General features: G+C 39.4%; 1 protein-coding gene across 1 annotated transcript in view; it reads right to left on the bottom strand.

Annotated features, from left to right (window-relative positions):
- CNTNAP5 (contactin associated protein family member 5) overlaps positions 1-19,706 on the bottom strand; it is an 847,743-nt gene that overhangs the window by 262,302 nt on the left and 565,735 nt on the right. Inside the window, exon 13 of the mRNA XM_047722671.1 lies at positions 12,439-12,639. Coding sequence (XP_047578627.1) covers positions 12,439-12,639 — 201 coding nt within the window. The remainder of the gene's footprint in view (positions 1-12,438; positions 12,640-19,706) is intronic.

The raw sequence follows: 19,706 nt of genomic DNA, 5'->3' as shown, positions 1-19,706 counted from the left end.
GAAACATGTTGCAAAGTATCTACAACACAGAATGCTCTCCATCTTTCCTACCTATTTTCTTTCTCATCCTTTGTTCCCCCTCACTGAAATAAGCAGTAACAGCCTCAACTGCTTCATTCCTAAAAATTACTCTCCCTCATTCCCTAAGAATGGTCTCCCTCCATGCCCTTCCCCATCACAGTGACTACTACCCATGCTGTGTCTAAAAAGAAGTGATTCTTTTCCACGGAAGATCTCTGAGATTCATTTAACCAGAATTGATTTTTCCTTTCCAGAGCTTTCTCTATCTTTCTGACTTATAAATATTGTCTCTAGCTCTCCTGAGAAGGGCATAGGCTCTTTAAATTGTAGTAGCCACTATGGGCAATCCCTTTACAAAATCATTGCATCCATGAAAAAGTCTCAAACTGGGTTAATATATTACTTATTTTGCAGATGAGAAAATGCCTCAGGACTTTGGTTATACGGCTTGACAACAGCCATTCAGCAGAGAAGTAGCAGAGTGGGGCAGTTCAGTATTTTTATTTTTATCACCTATTTATCATCTATCTATCTCTCTATCTATCTATCTATGGCTTTAGAACCTAAAATGTTTCCACTGTGCAATACTAAGATTATGGCTTGACATCTCTACACCACCTAAAACACGGCTTGGTATTTCTCATAAAATCCTACAATCAAGGGCTTGCACGTGGACATGCACGCATGCACACACACAGGCATGCACAGGAACACATACACACACGCACACACTCAGGAAAGCATGGAGGAATTAAAATGCCATAATGCATTCCTGTGAGGGCCCAGGCAGGAAAGAAATCCAGCATCAGCCCTAACTCTCCATAAGAAGATGAGATGCTATTATGCACAAAGTCTATGTGGACTGGCAGGCCTCATCAGTGCAGCTGGTATCATAACATTTCTATACTACCTCACAACCACTGAGGTGTTTATAAAATGAATACTCTGATACATGTGTACATACTGTAAGGCAAGAAACTGTAATCCCCACTACTCTTGACTTGTTATGACCTTGGGGAAGTTTCACATGTTATCTATACAAATGAGTATTACCATATGGAAAATACATTCTGAAAAGTTCAGGTGTATGAAGGTATTAAAAATGTCACCTACCAAATAAATAAATTACCATATTTCATTGTCTTAAGAGTCAGAAAGTTCTCTCTCTCTCTCTTTGTATGTGTGTGTGTTTTACCAACTCCTCTAGTTCCTTATGGTAACAAGAAAGTAATAAACTGTAATGTGTTTTTTTAACTCACTTTGTAGTGGCTAATACAGTCATGAGGTATCACAGTGGGAGGACACTTGGAGAAAATCACATATAACCCACTAGGATTAAAGAAGAGAAACTTGGGACAGCTGGGTGGCTCAGTTGGTTAAGTGACTGCCTTCAGCTTAGGTCATGATCCTGAAGTCCTGGGATCGAGTCCTGCACTGGGTTCCCTGCTCAGCAGAGAGTCTGCTTCTCCCTCTAACCCTCCTCTCCCCTCTCATGCTCTCTCACTCTCAAGTAAATAAATAAAACCTAAAAAATAAATAAATAAATAAATAAATAAATAAAGAGGAGGAACTTGAGGCCCATTAAAATATAAGAAAGTTGTTCAAGGTCACAGAGAGACTGTCCTGGAGCCAGAAGTGGGACAGTGTCTCCCACCTCCCAGTCTCGCCCTTCCCATTCACAAACTGCTCTCTGCTAGCAGGGGTTTCTGTAACAGCAGGCTTAGCGAAATGTGCTTGCTTTATCATGGGTCCTCTAATATAATATGGACATTAGTGATATCATTAATTGAGGTGGAATCTTCTATTCAACAACTACTAACTAAATGTTTGCTAGGTGTCAGCTATTATTCTCGGCATTTGGGGCACAAAATGTTGAGTTAGTCAAAAAAGTTCTCTCCCTCATGAAGCTCATATTCTACTGACAGAGATAAACAATAAACAAATAGAAAATATTGGGCAGTAATAACTTCTACACAGAATACTAAAATAGAATGAAGTGCTATAAAGAATCATAGTGTGTATGTATGTAAAACTGAAGCTGAGAGCTAAGCATGGGAAGAGGAATGAAAGTTTTTAATAGGGAGAGTGGCTAGTGCATCAGTTTAAGATGTAGAGGGCTATTTTGGCAGGGAGCAGAATAATAGGATATCAGGCTATGTTTAGGGAACTGGGGAGTGGGCTCAGCCTGCAGAGCTCTCTAGGCCATGGTAAGGAGTCAGGATTCTGTTTCAAGGGCACGGAGAAGGATTTAAAGTCAGATTTATACAACCTCATTTTGGAAAGACCATTACATTGTCTGCTGTGTGAGATAGAAATTGTAGTGAGGTGGGGTAAGGGTGTGACAGGAGAGAAGCAGAAATATGATGCACTTGTCCAGTCTGGAGAGGATGAGTTCTGAACGTAAGTGGAACCAGTGGAAATAAGGGAAGAGGCTGGGGTAAGAGTCAGGTCTGACTGATGAGGCGGTATTGTTGATAGACTGGATAGGACTGGGAATGATAATGAGGGATTTGGGGCTAGATTTTGGCTTGAGAACCTGGATGGAGTCATTTACTGAAATGAGAAAAATAGAAAGATGATTGGAGTTGAGTGGTTAGCGGTGAGGGAGTGGATACAGACTCAACTTTACCACTTTCAACAGTGCTATTAGATGGATACATATCACATTTACAAATACCTAACCTTCCATTTAAAAGTAAGTTTGCCCATAAACCAACAAGAGGCAGATCCCCAAATTCATTTTTTTCACCAGACATATAGCTGGATTCTGAGACCCTCTCCTGACAGCTAGGAGAACTAATATTCTCCTTGATCTTTTGAAAGTATGATAAAATACTGACAAAAAAAAAAAACATAGTATTTTGAATGTCTACTATAAGCAAGACACAGCATCTATCATTATTACATTTACAGCTAAGGAAACAGAGGCTCAGAAAGTCCATGTAACATGCTCACATTCTCAGAGCCAAGAAGTAGAAAAAGTAAAATATCATACAATTTTCTGTGATTCCAAAATTCATGCTCTTTTCATGTTGCTGCCATTGTACTATGTCTTAAGAGTAGAAAAACAAAACAAAAAAATAAAATAACCAAAAAAAAACCCCTTTTATCCTATATGTACATTCAAGATAAATTAAGCAAACACATTCTTTCATAGAGCAGTGAGAAAAATAAAAACTTTGTCTCACGTGGGGTCCAAATGTTGATTGTTGAGTAATCTACATTGACTACGAAAGTAATTAATGGTCTGGAAAGCAATTCATTTGCAACCAGGCACTTATCATCTCTTGAATTTATGTGGGATAGTTTTTATTTTCCTTAGATACACACTCACATCCCTAGCTTCCCTAAGGTGTATGTCTTCTTTGTAAAATCCACCCACCTCTAATTTTGACTTTATGTCCCCAGCAAAACACCAAGAGTGAATTATTAGGACATTAGGAAAGGTGGCTTTCATGCACAGTAAAATGCACTGATTTGATTCATGTTATAGTCTCCTTATATTTTTTAAGGCCTATGGCAAACTCTTATAAACAGATTTTAGCCATATTACTTTAAGGGTAACAGAAGTCCCTAAGAAGGAAAAATGGAAAGTCAGACACATTTCTAGCCTAAACTAGAACTGAATGTTCAATGGCCAGCAGGACATCAGATTGCAAGTTGGAGATATATGACCTCCTGATTCTGCCCTCCATTTGCTCTATTTCCTTACACTAGTTGACTACCCATGCCAAATTTTGAAGAGGACATGGTAGTCTTAAAATATGTTCATTCACTCACCCCATGAAAAGATGGAATGGAATTTGCCTCCTATTTAATGTGGGCTAGCCTAACTGACCATCATCTAAGAATTAGAAAGTGACAAAAATAATAACGCATGACTTTCAACACTAGGTAAGAAAAAGCAGTAGAGGTCCCACCTGTCCTTCTCTCTCTCTTGGGGCGTTTGACCCTGAGCCCCAGCCACTCTGTTATGAGAAAACCAGACAGCCACATGGAAAGACCCCATGCCCAACCAAGGACCCAGCCAACAGCCATGACAACTGGTGAGTGAGCCCTTGAGGACTGCAGATGCAGCTTTGGTCCCAGCTTCTAGCAACCCAGGCTGAAGCAGAAATGGGCAAATCCTACTGGCACATGACTAAATTGCAGATGGGTGGGCAAGATGGATGTTACCATCATTTTAAAGCACTAAGTTTTATGGTGGTTTGTTACATAATAATTGATCGTTTAATTTAATAATAATTAATAATTTTTTAAAAAATAATAATTTTAAAAATGAAATTTTTCTTGGGTACCTGAATCTTCCTTTTATTATTTTCCTTCTCTCTGTGAGACTTTTTCTTCTTAAGTAGTATGTTGACAACATGTCATAATGAAAGGACCATGATGGACTTTGGGATCAGTTCTATCTATCTATCTATCTATTGTGTGTGTGTGTGTGTGTGTGTGTGTTGTAGTAAGGGAGGGAAGGATAGAGGATGGAAGGAAGGGAGGAAGGAATATAAGAAGGAAGGAAGAAAGGAATGGAGGAAGGAAGGAAGGAAGGAAGGAAGGAAGGAAGGAAGGAAGGAAGGAATGGAGAGAGGGAGGGAGGAAGAGAGGAAGGAAAGAAGGAAGAAAGAGAAGAAGGGAGGAAGGGAGGGAGGGGACGTTCTGCAGAGGACAAGGATTCCAGCTCCAACAGAGACCTCTCGGATTTGTGAGTGCAGTCTGGGTAAGTGGAAAGTAGTAAAATAGTAGGTGAAGGGGCCAAGGCAATCTCAACTCAGTGTAATTAGGGAACAAGTACAAAAGTACTTCCATGAAACAGAAGTAACCATAAGGGCCTCTAAGCCTTTTGCTGACAGTGCTGTGCTAGACTGTAGGGATCAGGACTGTATAAGACAAAGCTTTTGTCCTCAGGGAGCTCATAGCTATTTCTAGTTCACTAGGCATAGGGAGTGACCTAAAATGGATTTAACAAAAAATGGATACCCAGTTTAGCCTGACTTAAATAAACTGACATGAGTCTTTGGATTTAAAATAGGAAGAAGAAGAGTAATCCTTTGCTTAATTCTTTCAGGACTTCCCTGCACACTTAGGATAAAAATCCATAGCACTAGGCCTGTCATGATATGGTCTCTGGACACCCCAGGCTCATTCTCTTATGATTCTCACTCCCTCTTCTCTCTCCACTAGGCACACTGGCCCTCTTGCTATTCCTCTGCCTAGAATCTTTGGTCCTGGATATCACATGGCCCACACCCTCCCTTCACCCAAGACTCTGTGGTGCACCCCTCTTAGCCCAGGAGGCTTTCTTACCCCCGTATGAAGCAGAATTCCCAATGCCTGCTCATTTTCAATTTTCTTTTGCTTCTTGATTTTTCTTCCTTATGTTCATCATGAACTGAGTATGTTTGGGGGTGAGGGTGCACATGTGTGTTTGGCTTGTCTTTCTTATACCCCTGCTACAATCAGGTAGGCAGGAACTCCATTTTTTCAATATTTCATTCCCCCTGGACAGAAAAGTATGTGACAAAATACTTTTGTCACAATCAAAATGAGTAGATACTTATTGTTTGAAAGAAAATGTAATCATCTGTAAATTTATTATGTTTTGTACAAATACTGTGGACAAAGAGTTTTAAGTTTAATAAAACCCAGCATATCCTGAAAAACTACTTTTTTTCTATCCATAATTTGACTTTTCTCCATCACAATTCCTTACCTAGATTTCTAAGTCTGATCATTCCTTTGTACACATCTTAAGCCAAATATCGAGGATAGTCATGAGGGTTTATACACACAAGTGCATTTATAGATATATTTGGAGATATAAAAAGTATATAATGAGTATACATAAATCACATATTATATATTATATAGTATGTACACTATAATGCATAGTGTGTATATATAATATATTCCTACATGCTACACTATATATTTATATATAATTTAAACTATATATCACATATATATATTATATATAACCAGTTAGCCACATACTCACTAAATTATCATTAATTAAGGGAAAAGAAGAAAATAGAAAGTTTAGGAAGACTTTAAAAGAAATATGATTTCAGGGACTCAGTTGGCTAAGCATCTAACTCTTGATTTTGTCTCAGCTCATGATCTGAGGGTCATTAGATGGAGTCAAGTTAGGCTCTGTGCTGGGTGTAGAGCCTGCTTAAGATTCTCTCTCTCTTTGCCCCTGCCTCCCCCTTCCCTCTCTAAATAAATATAAATAAATAAATAAATAAGGATTTCAGTGCTTTCCAATCCATGGGAACACAACTAGGTAAAACAATAAAACAAGTGACCCCGGATGGAAATCACTCAAGTCCCTGCTGGCCTGAATGAGTGAACAGGAATGATGTTCACCCATTACAGGCAGGGAGATGAGGACTCTGAAGCATTGATGGCACTGAGTAATTAGTTCTACTGAGGAACCTCATGTAGATCCTCGTGGCAATCTTATTTATATGACGGGTTTGCTTGGCAAATGCTTTCTTTTCAGAACCAAGGTAAACTCCAGCTCAAGCTGTCCTATGGCTATTAGATTTCAAAGTAATGGAGTCTCAATTTTCATATATATTTCAAGCCATTTCAGTGGTTTCATATTTCAAATATGACTTTTTACATCTGCCTTAGAAAGCTCACAGCTTTATTGGGGAGGGTATTTCCAAATAAATATATCTGGGAAGGTATTCCCAAATAAAAACGTTTACTATGTGGAGTATAAACACAAAAGATACATACATCGGATACACTTCATTGAGGAAATCTAGGGAGTAATGTCATGGTTCCATGGAGTCTATGGAAGAGATTTGGGATCGGTAGGACCTTCTATCCTCACTCCTAGCAGAAACCTGGGCATTGGGCCTCCCCAGGTGATTACTTTCCAAAGCCCTTTTCAATCTTATCTTCCTTGCAGGGGGAAGTTGTAGGTTATAGAGCTCATTGGCCACATGATTAAAGCATCCTCCAGACTGTGGATTTGATATTTCTTTCTGCATCTTCTGTGTGTTTCCTGAGCTGGGTTCTACTTTATTTCATATAACTCATTACATGTTACCGAGACCCCGGCTTTGGGCAAAATTCCTAAAAAGATGCTGATGGTGACAAAGGCTGGGCTCAAACAAGGCAGCCCTTGTTCCTGGGGACAAGTGGACCCCTCCTCTCCTGGTGACAAAGTGCCCTGAGCACAGGCAGGCTGATGATTCTTGTCTTGGAAACTTTTCTGTAGCCCTGCATAAAGCTCAAAGTAATAAGTAGAAGCATAGGAAAGACAACCAAAAAGATGCATGGGAATAGCAAAGACACCTTTCCCAGGAACCCCTGTGGCTTGGAATCCTGGTCCTTCAGAGAGTTTCTAGCATAAACCTTCAGTTAAAGAGACAGATGACACATTCCATTGGCTGGCGCTTATCAGCCACTCTGAGGAAGAATATCAGAGGAAACTTGTCAGAAAATGACAGTGTCATGGTTCAGTCACTGACTGAATGAAAAATACACAGTCGTGAACTAACCAGGCCTGAACTCAGCTTGCCTGTCTTAATTTTCCTCTCTATTCCAGATGAATAGAACCAAAGCCAGAGCTGAGAGCAGGCAGAAAGAGGCTCTGGGAATGCCGTTGTGGTCCTCAGGGCCACCCTGGGAGGGGGTGCGTGAGCCCTGGGAGCTCCTGCACTCAGCAAAGATTCTGAAACTTTTTGTAGCTCCCCAGGAATTTGCCCTAATTCAAGCCACCCTCACAATCACAGGGCCTTGGCGAAGAGGGCTCTGGCTCCTCTTCTCTGTCTTCTCTGTCTTTCTACATTTTCTTACAAAATAAGGAAGATCTTAGAAACTCATGTTTACCCTGACCATGTTTACCCTAACTTCTGGCCCTTTGAAATCTGCAGGGTATCGGAAAGAGCAGCCTTGTTTGGACTACAGATGCAGCCCAGCCCAAGAAACTGATCTGTCCCTCCCGGGCTGTGTAGCTTAATCCAGCACGTTCCTGTCTCTGAGGTACTCTTTCCTGAGATGCCAGACGGGGATAACAATCCTTACTGTGCAGAGCCCTTGTCTGGATTAGAGATAATGCTTATATGGCTCCCCAGACATAGCTGCTAACAGGAGAAATGCTTAGTCATTGGTGGCCATTAGAAGAGTTATTTATTTTTCCCTCATCTTGTCTTCTTTTATTTCCTCTCTATATTATCCATTGCGTATAAGATGGAGGAGGCTCTATAGCAAATAAAGCATCCTCCACATTCTCTCCTTATTGATTTAAGTCCACAGCTGCCACAATTTATAACACTTTATAGCTTCTATTAACCCTGACTACCAGTAGTATCTCCCTCCAACAACCTAAGGGAACCACGCTATACATTGTTTTAATTAAACAAAACTATAATTGCCTTTGACCCCCTTCTGCATTTTTCAGATTAGCAAAGGGAAAATAAGATACATGTTGCTGACAAGTGGGTCCTCAATCCCACAGTATTCTTGGGAGTATAAATTGGTATAAACTTAATATGTTGCCGAAGTCAATATGGCAAAAGCCTTAAAAATATGTACGCTTTTCACCCTGGCAATGGCACCTCAAGGAATTTATCCTGGGGATATAATCAGCTTTGTTCACAAAATTTTTGTGCAAAAAATGTTCTTGCGCATCTGTATTGGAAAAAAGAGAGAGAGAGAGAACTAAAGGTCCAAAATAGATGTGTTCATTTTGTATATCTGTTGTGGTATGTCCATAAAGTGGAAGACGGTTGTCAATAAACATTATGATATAGGGTCATATTTACTAATATGGAAAGCTATGTGTACTGTGTGTGTGTGTGTGTGACAAATAAGGTAATAAAACAGTATCACAGGGTGGAGGAGGGGCTCTGGCTTCAGCAGGTAAGGAAGGGACTTGTTCCACTCTTCCACACAGCAGGTAGGTAAGGAGGAGATGGATTCTACTCATCTCCCCTTCTTTCTGTGGTCTTCCCAATAGGAGAGGCGTTGCCTAAATAGACGAAGAAAACAATCTCGAAAGTGTGTGCCTATTAACAACTGAATATTAATGTCCCTCTAAAATTCATATGTCACAATTTTAATCCTTAATATGATGATATTAGGAGGTTGCCACCTGGAAGGTGATTAAGTCATGAGGGTAGAGCCCTCATGTATGGGATTAGTCCCCTTCTAAAGGGACTCCCAGAAGGTCTTTCACTCTCTTTCTGGCATGTGAGGATATAACAAAAAATGAGTTGTCAGTGACCTGAAGAGGGCCTTCACCAGAATCCACAGATCCTGGCACACTAATCATGGACTTCCAGGCTCTGGAACTATGAAACATAAATTTGTGTTTTTTTAAGCCCATCAGTCTGTCATATTTTTAACTAGGCTTATTTATTTATTTTTATTATGTCATGTTATTCACCATAGAGTACATCATTAGTTTTTGATGTAGTGTTCCATGATTCATTGTTTACCTGTAACACCCAGTGCTCCATGCAATACATGTCCTCCTTAATACCCATCATGGGGCTAACCCATTCCCACACCCCCTCCCTTCTAAAATCCTCATTTTTTTTCCTGGAGTCCATAGTCTTTCATGGGTTGTTCCCTCCCCAATTTCACCCCCTTCATTTTTCCTTTCCTTCTCCTAATGTCCTCCATGCTATTCTGTATGATCCACAAGTAAGTGAAACCATATGATAATTGACTTTCTCTGCTTGACTTATTTCACTCAGCGTAATCCCCTCTAGTCCCATCCATGTTGATGTAAAAGTTGGGTATTCATCCTTTGTGATGGCTGAGAAATACTCCATTGTATATATGGACCATATGGTCTTTATCCATTCTTCTGTTGAAGGACATCTTGGCTCCTTCCAAATTTTGGCTGTTATGGACATTGCTGCTATGAACATTGGAGTGCATGTGCCCCTTCTTTTCACTACATCTGTATCTTTGGGATAAATACATTAATGCAATTGCTGTGACATAGGTTAGCTCTATTTTGATTTTTTTGAGGAAACTCCGCACTGTTATAGCAGCTCAACAAAGGTAGTACACTAGCCATGGCTCTGGGATTCACATGCCTACAGTGGTGCACATTGTTGTTTCTGTGCCTGTTTCTGTGTGGTAAGCCTAAATGAGTCAGTGCTCATCTCTGAACTGAGGGATGTGAGGTTGGGGCCACATCTCTATGGGGCTGTCTGTCTGCAGTCCCATACCCCACACAGCAGTGTCTGGTCTACACCATGTTCTGTAAGCTAGCCCACCAAAAAAAAGTAGCATTGTGCACCCATGCCCATTATCTTCCTTCATCTACCTCATTTGATTCATAAAGCATGGGGGAAAGAGAATTAATGAGTATTCTCAACCCCAACGTATAGACAATATGTTTTTACTGTGTTTTTGTGAATGTGCACAAAATGGGAAAATGTCTGGAACGATGCGCAACTAGATCCAACATTGGTGTCTCTGGGTGGTGAGATTATCTGCATGCATGAGTTACAATTATTATAGTTATTCTATTTACACCATTAAAGTAGAAATAAAGTGTTCCTTTGAGCTTGTTTCTCATTACAGTGCAAATTTAGACCTTCCCTGCTGGGGTGGAAGTTGTGAAGGAGGAAAGAAATAAGACCCTGGCATTTGTTGAACACCTAATGAGTACCAGGCACAGTACAGGATACAGAGTACATTTTTCCTGCACTCCTCATATCAACCTTATTAGTTGAGGATCTTTGGGTAAATTGCTTAGGTGTTGAAATTACTATTGGAAATTTAACAACTTGCACAAGTTTGTATAAGCAGTAAGAGGCAGAGTCACTCTCAGTAGGGCCTGCCCCCAAATCCATGCCCTTCTACTTGAATATGCTCAGGGAATTCATGACAGTTGAGTTAAGGGGGGGAAAAGTGTGCAAAGGTAATAGTATTACCAAACTGATATCACATAATAATATATAGACCAAAGGAAATCCATGGTCAGAATGAACAGAATCCCATTTTTGTTAAAATTCCATCAAACCCAATTCTTAGAAAACTAAAAACCACACAGTGAAAAGAGAGTAGGTTGTTTTATCCAGACACAGGTATATTGAATAGTGCCAAGAGTGACAGGTGCAGGCTTGACAGCCCAGACGGAGAGAAATACCAGCAAGTACACACATTGAGCCTCTCAAGCAGCCCTGTCTAAGAACACCGGGAAGAGGGACAGCAACCAATGCCTCAGATCTAATCAGCCCTGTGAGCACGGCTGAATCCAAGGAGAGTACAGTAATTGATTTTCACAATGATGATCCTGAGTCATCAAGAAAAGGTTACATTTTATGTTCAGAACCCTCTGTTTAAGAAGGCAGGGAAGCGTATAATCCATTTGAGAAAGATTTTCATTTCAAATAGTTAAAAATTCTTTGAAAACATTTTTGGTGCTTAAAGGGATAAGTGACAGTTATCTGGAAAATTCACTTATGTGGAACAACGTCTTTCCTAAAGATTCTAGATCAGTGAGGCAGAGTGTTATATTTAGTTAGGCTTCTATCACTTCTCCTTTGTTGACATTCCACTGTCTAATCTTCTCAAGCCTTTCAAAATTCCTAACCTCCAGGCATGGGATTGAGAATTTCTTAAGGCAACAGATTGTGAGACCATTCTTGGATATTCCATATCCTTATGATTCTCCGCTTGTGCATGTGTGTATACCTGTGTGCACACGCAAGTGCCATGAAAAAAACGATGAAGATATTCACAAAAATGACTGACTCCCAGGGGCATCTATGAACTTTGACAAAGCCCTCTGGACATTTTACAAAAGGCCATTTCAGTTGTAAAGTTTTCTTTGTTTGTCATTTTGTCTTGTTTTGATTTTTCTAAAAGCAAACTATTTTTAAAAAGAGTCATTTCCATTGAGGCGTGCACTCTCCGGGCAACATGAACGATGCAAACACACAGGGCTGTTCTTGCCTGCCCTGCTGGCCCCCTTGCCTGATACCACTTCCCTCTGCATCTCTTGCCCTGGACATAACTCACTGTTCTTTTGTGAATATGCCGAGATCCTTTGTGGTTTCTCATGTGCTGGTCCCTTTCCCAGAAACAGCCCTTCCCACCTCCATACCACCTATGTCTAATTCAATGCTCTCTTCAAGGGCTGTTGAGCTCAAGAAACCTCTCATTCTCTCAACTGTTGAAGGATGCATGTTGTCACCATTTTCTTCTTGAAGATGAGGATGGAACCTTGAGAGGCTACCATGAGAGCCTTCCCTTAGGTCACACTTGGGAATCAAAGCCAGGATGAGTCCATCGCCAGTCTTTTCCTGATTTTATTTCTTTCAACTGCACAGTGAACAGCCGTCACTGCAGACACCCCCTCCTTGACATTCCATGTTTTCCAGGCCTATCTGTAGTCATCCTGTATGGTTCATGCAGAGGAGAGGGGTTGAGCCTTACCTGGCGTGTTGAGCAGGCGGGACCTTCTGCAATGGTAGGCCACCTCCTGCTCACAGTGCTCTGAGCTGTCAATCATGGCTTCCAGCTGCTCCATGCTGCCACCATAATCCAAGGCCATGGTGTAGGGCTTCTCAGGGTCTGCACCCCGCACATGGGTCAGCTCTGTGTTATTGTGCTGCACTGATGTCCAAATCTTGTCCTCTGTCCAGAAAACATAAGGAAGGAAAGATTAGAAGGGAAGGTCAAAAGAGGACCATGCTTATATAACCCAATAAAGCTGGGGGAGGGAGGGTCCAGAAGAGGATCTCATAAGCAATGTGATGCTTGGCTGAACATGGGGCAATCGATCCACCTGAATGCTCCACTTACGCAAATAAAAACGACAGAGAATTTCTGTTTCTCATAAAGTTCCTCCCAGAGTTAATATGGGGGTTAGTAATTATAAGAATTAAATTTGTGGAACACTTTATGCTTAACATTTAATGCCCATCATATCATTTTAAACAGACATTACCTAAATCTGAAGAAGTTAGAAATGCCATGTTAGAAATGAAGGAAAAGTGAATGAGCAGGGTTGAGCAGCTTAACCCTGTGCAAGTGACCAAGCAAGAACAGGAAACCAGGGTGTCTGACTGCAAAACTCATGCTTCCAGCTACTGACACACACTCCCCCATGAGACAAACACTAGCACCGATAACTATCTCATAGAAACACAAGTATCACATCGAATGTTTCCTGTACACAGAAAGATCTCCATATAGAAAGTACCTGTAAAATACACCTAATTAACAATGATGAGATTGTATGATCTACACTATACATACAAGGCACCTAACTGAAGTTCTTTTTTTTAATTCCCTATGCTTCCTCTCTTTGCCAAAAAATTATTTTAAGAGGTTTACAATAAAATAACATGCAGAGATGAGGACCTTCACGACACATTTGGAGGTCACACTTTACCTACTACAGGTAGGAATGTGAGGTGAAGAGAGAGAAGAGAAATTTGAGTTTTACAGCTTGAGAGATGTGTATTTGAAACCTATCTCTGCCAACAAGAAGCTTGGACAAATCCCTTCACTTTTCTAGGGCTCAGTTTTATTATAAAAATAAAAGAAGAAGAAGAAGATGGCAATCCCAGCAGCAGGGCTGTTTCTATGGAATAACAAGCAAACAGATGAAGTTGCAAGGCTGAGATCTATCAGACATTCTATACTAAGAGATAGATCTGTCTGAGTTCTATCAGACATTCTGTACTAATAACCTAGACTGAAACATTTACTGCAATTGGACATAGAATTTCATTCTGAACATGCTCACAAATAAAGGAGGAAATAGGAAGACTTGAAAAGCTTTTGTCATCCGAGAATCTTACCCACATAATAACACCATTACTCTTCATAGATTCTCAGAGCTGAAAAATAACTTAACATAGCTATCATGTGGTTTCCCTCCTACTTTACCCTCCTAGTGTTTATAAAGGAGGAAACCAAGGTCTAGGAAGTAAAGAAATGACCCAACACACTTCTATCAGACCATAGTGATGACTGCCCACGCTAAAAATAACTATTATTAATTAGTACCACTAAGAAGCAGAATCACAGCTGTCAGCATATTTAGGTAAAAAGGAAAAGCACAGGCAAGCTAGATCCCCAGTTTTAATACTTTCTCTACCCTAACTCTGTATGTGACTTGGGAGAAGTAACATCATTGCTTACACTTCTGTTTCACTGTATTAGAAAGAGAGGGGAGAGAAAGAAAGCTTTGTTTCCATTATCTCTAAGGAATTTTCCAACTCCAGAAAAGGAAATATTTCTTGCAGCAAAAATAGTAAACTGTTCAAGCATTCTGATTCATCTTCAGACTATTTCCTATAACCAGTCCAGTGATAACCATGTCTCCAATGTTTAATGGAGGAAGAATTACATTTTCTATAAAGTCTGAAAAACAAATCAGACTGAAGGTTATTAGGTTCTGACTTTGGAAGTAATAACAGGACATAAATTCTAATTGGCAATAACAGTAATATTACACAAATAATTAACCTGTTACTCCAAAATTGCACGTTCTAATATAGACAAACTCTGATAAATTATCAGAGAAAAGTAATTATTTAATAATAACACAATAGCATAGAAAGAGAAATAAAGAGTGACAGTTTTGAAATGTCCATGGTATGTAGAAGAAAAACAGAACCACCCAGTCTAATGTATAGATGCTGTGTTAGTTTCATGTGAGGTCATTTTATATACCTTATATCTGGTACAGATAACAATTCTCCATTGTAGATGTCAATGTAGATATATATGTAGATAGATAGATAGATAGATAGATAGATATGTAGATATCTATCTATCTATCTATCTCCAATGTAGATATATGATATGTACACACACACACACACACACACACACATATATATAAACAGAGATATAGCTATAGATAAAGACATAGACATATACATATACACATAGTGGTATAGACATATGAAGCCTTAGAGAGAGAAAATAAACTTGTCCCCAGTCTCTTGTGTCCAGTCTGATGCCAGAAGTGGTCCAAATAGCATCATTAAATCATATGAATTTAGATTTCCTTACAAATACACACAGATTCTTATATCCATATATCCATTCATCTACTTATTCATACAGTCATTCATTAATTTGCTTATTCATTTACTCACTGACTCATTTTGCCAGAATCATATTCTATCTTTAGCAAGATGGAATAGGAAAATGTGTAGGAGAGACAACCTTTCATTTTAAAGCCACTAATGTTGCCAGCCCTGCCTTCTGGAACCTGAGGGTGAATGGAAGTTCTAACAACTCAAGTATTGGCACTTTTTGATATATGCAAATATACAGAAGATACAAAGGAACAATTAAGAGCTCTGAAGTGCTCTCCATGATTCACAAGCCCTGCAAACACAGTATGAGTAACAAGAGGAGAGATGATTACATGAAACCTAGGCCTTTTAGCTTTCAAAGATGCCCTTTGTCCTTGGACTATTTTTTCCTCCTGGGAGATAGCAGAAGAAAGATTGGAAAGAAGGAGGTAATTGGATACTATTTCTTTTTGCCTTTTTTTTTTTTTTTCCTTCTCACAGTTTCATTGATAGCAGGTACAGATTAAGTTCTGCACTCTGACAAAATATAAAAAGGCTAGAGGTCGATGCCACTCATGTAGGTTGGCTTTGGTGCCTGATGCTCTTGATGTCTGGTCTAAGATAGGGACATGTGGTTTTAGCTAGGGAATGTGTATGTGAAGTTTAGCTCTAAGGATTTTCAAACAAGTCATACTCATTTTAAACAGTCTTTTAGGTAGATGTTGGTGGGAATCCACTCATGAATGTACATGTGCTTTAACTGAAATTGAACCCATGAAGCTAAATGTTAAAGATAGTCAATTAAGTCAATGGGTGCATGGATATTTACGGACACAGATTGGGCTCTGCAGTGAGAAGATATGGATTTGTGTGCCATCTCAGCACTTACTGGTCAAGCAGCCTTGGTCAAATCATTACTTCTCTAAAGATCTGTTTCCTCAGTAGCAGTATCTGGAAAGCAGAAACGATACCAGCTCTACAGGAGAGTTGTAAAGATTAAGTGAGGGGGTTTGTGTGAGAAAGCTCATTATTAGTGGAATTATTAAACATTCCACAGTAATCTGTATATGCTTATTATATAAAAGATATATCCTCTCTGTCCCAAGGATCCTGCAGATATCAAAGGCTGCTATTTTTAACAATAACTTCAAGGAGGAGATGGCCTCTGGTGGTTCTCACAATAGTTTTTGTTAACAGAAATCTTTCCCAGAATATAAAGTAAGACACGAGTCATCTCAAGAAGGGGGTAGGGACACACTAAAGCTGACCATTTCTCTGCAGATCCATGAGGAAAACACACCAGTTTCAAGAGACCTGGAACAGGAAATGGACTCTTCCTGAAGTTCTATGAACCTGAACTCTCACACAAGGAAACCTCTAGAGATTTGCCTATAACCTAAGAAAGTCCAGTTACACTCAGGGGTGGAGGAGTAGATTATTTAAATTCTATGATTGGAAGAACATCATAAAACCCTCCAGGCTCCAAGCACCACCCTCGGCTGGTCTGCCCCCAGACAGGACCCTCTGCCACAGGGCATATATTCTCATCTCTGGAGATGCTTTTAGTGCTTCCAGGTGCCATGAGACAACCTGGCTTTAGAAACCTGCCTGCCTGATTGGAAACTGTTCTGCTACATGTCACCAGTAAGGATTTGGGCAAGTCATTAACTTCTGAAATTTCCACTTTGGAAAATGGGATATTAATATCAATCTTTTTATCCATGATAATATATAGTGATTCAGCATCATGTTTCACATGGACATATAACAGGCTTTCTGTCATGCAAAAAAGTAAATAAAAAAAGAATTTATACATTGAAACTTTTCTATAACATGAGACTGAGGACCGCAACTTTGGTTTTTAGGGAATTGAGGGTGGGGAACTCATCCAGCAAATGAAGATAACCAATGGGCTGGGCTGCAATTTCTTGTAATATAGCTGTTACTGTGTATAATTAGTTATTACCATCTTTTTAAATTATCTTTTCACTTTGAAATTATTTCATGTGTCTCTATATTTATTTGTATCCCTTTCACTTCCAGAAATCTTGTCAATTAAATATGTTGATTAGTCCTCATGTCCCAGAAACCTAGAAAAACACTGCTTCTGCTATTACTTTTTTGCTACTCAGGTCATTCTTCATTATTTCTTACTGTGTATTGCCATTCAGTCCAATGATGAGAAGCATAGCCCCATCTTTCTAACTTGTTCAAAGGAATATATGTATTAAATTATCCAAGACAAATTCACTGTTTGTGGGAAAACTGCGTTTGGAGACTTTTGAACTGGCAACAGGATTTATTCAATTCACTAAAGATCTTAGTTTACAATAACAGTAATTATGTATTTGTTTTTTTATCTGATACATAGTTTGCAACTATTTTCTCCCATTTCATAGGTTCCATTTTTATTTTTTTGATGGCTTGCTTTGCTGTGTTTGATGAAGTCCCACTTGTTGATTTTTATTCTTTGTGTTTGTACTTTTGGTGTCATAACCAAAAAATTGTTGCCAAGACCAATGTCAAGGAGCAACTTCCTTATATTTTTTTAGGATTTTTATGGTATCAGGTCTTTTGTTTAAATTTTTTATTTTTAATTTTTGTGAGTAGTATAAATAGGGCCCCCTCTTTTTCTTTTCTTTTCTTTTTTTTTTTTTTTTTTGGCGTGTGACTATCCCGTTTCTCCAGCACCATTTGTTGAAGAGACTGTCCTTTCCCAATGAGTGTTCCTAGCTCCCTTGTCAAATACTAATTGAACACATCTATGGGAGTGTAATTCTGGGTTCCTCATTCTGTTCTGTTGGTCTATGTGTCTATTTTTTTTTTTTTTATGGAAGTACTGTGCTGTTTTAATTACTAGAACTTTGAAGAAACGGAGGAATGTTGTTTAAGGATGCCCGATGTACCGGCAAGAGTGTGAATGAGCTCATGACGAAGACCCTCACCCACTATTTGCTACCATTATACATAAAGGAGTTGCAGGCCGTGGGACATCAAGAAGCATAAGTGATAAAATTCTAAAGTGTCATTTCACAGACATAACAATGTATTTTGCAGAGGCAACCAAAGCATTTCTTAAACTACATTGTGACTTTAGGTTTGAAGTCCATCTTCCCATAAAGCTAAGAGATCTCCCAGAATATGAAGTATATCCTTCATTCTTATGTTCAAATATGTGCCCAGTTAGTGCTGAGTCAGCCACAGGGATACCTGCCCAGAAGGATGATGTACTGCCTAACTCTCTAAAACCTTGCAATTGTTTTGGGGGAAAATTGTGTACAGAAGAATGACAAATATCTTAGGCTATCATAAGTATTCTTGAGATTAAAAGTAAGGCTCGGGGCGCCTGGGTGGCTCAGTCAGTTAGGCATTTGTCTTCAGCTCATATCATGATCCCAGGGTCCCAGGATCAAGCCCCAATTCGAGGTCCCTGCTCAGTGGAGAGCCTGCTTCTCCCTTTGCCCCTCACCCTGCTTATGCACTCTCTCTCTCTCAAATAAATAAATAAAACTAAAAAATTAATAAGTAAAAGTAAGTGAGGCTGCCCCAGAGAACTAGTGGGGGCAGGGTTTGGAATGGATGTTACAGGAGCTTGCCCAGGAAAGACCACAATGTTTTCCTTGAGAATGGACAGGTCTACAAAAGTCTTTCACCCTCAGACCTCCAGAGCTTAGGCTGCCATCAAGCACTTTCTAGGACTTCAGGAAATCATTGTCAAGTGACAAGAGTAGTTTATCACCACCATTTGTTTTCTTCTAGGTTATTTCTTCTAGCATTGCCAAAGCAGCTCTTCTATACATGTGTAGTGATCCAAATGTAAAAGAAGTTTCATTATAAGATCAACACACACACGCACGCACACACACACACACACACACACACACATTTAATATGATCACCAGCAATATCAACAACAAAAGAAAAGAAAAAGAGGTTGCACAAAGTGCTAGCACAGTAGTAATGATAGGATGCTCTAGAACATTCTGTATCTTCATCTCTGTTGTAAAATCTTTTCCAGTCATCACCCCAGAAAGCCCTCTATGGACCCTCATTCTGTGTTTCTCTGTGACCTTTGGTTTCTCTTGCTCTCATTTCAGAAACTGTAAACTGTTTACATACAGAGCCACAATTTAATTTTCTTTCAAAAATTTTTCTCTCATTTTATCTGATTGCTATTATTATTATTATTATATGATGATTATTATTATTAATAGCAGTAATTATAGATGATGTAAGCTGTTCTATTTGTTACCATGGAGATCAGCACTCAGAAGAAAGAACAAAAGGAAGTAAAAAAGGAGAGTGAGACAAGAAATAACTCTGATTAATAAGACCTCATTCTACACACATATCTATCTCTTTGCAAGGGCCAAAAAAATGTGAAATTTTTCTATCACAAAGCTTGGGAGGAAGGGAAGTCTACAGATTGTCAATACCCAGTTTAATTGAACTTAAATCACTGTGGGGAGCTGCTTATAGTCCTTTGGAAAGTGTGCCAATTCACTTATGATCCTATTGTAATAAAGCAAGTCTATATTAAGGTCCCTGGGGTCACTTCTGGTACAGTTATCTATGTTGACAAAGTGAATTTTCTGTGCCAAGGGTAAAGACAGCTTAAATAATCCTCAAACCACTGCCTGTGCTACTCATTTGCCATCTACGTAT

This window comes from Lutra lutra, chromosome 3 (assembly GCF_902655055.1).
Source record: "Lutra lutra chromosome 3, mLutLut1.2, whole genome shotgun sequence".
Classification (NCBI taxonomy): Eukaryota; Metazoa; Chordata; class Mammalia; order Carnivora; family Mustelidae; genus Lutra; species Lutra lutra.
Note: the sequence above shows the minus strand (reverse complement) of the source record. Positions and strands in the feature narration are given on the sequence as shown.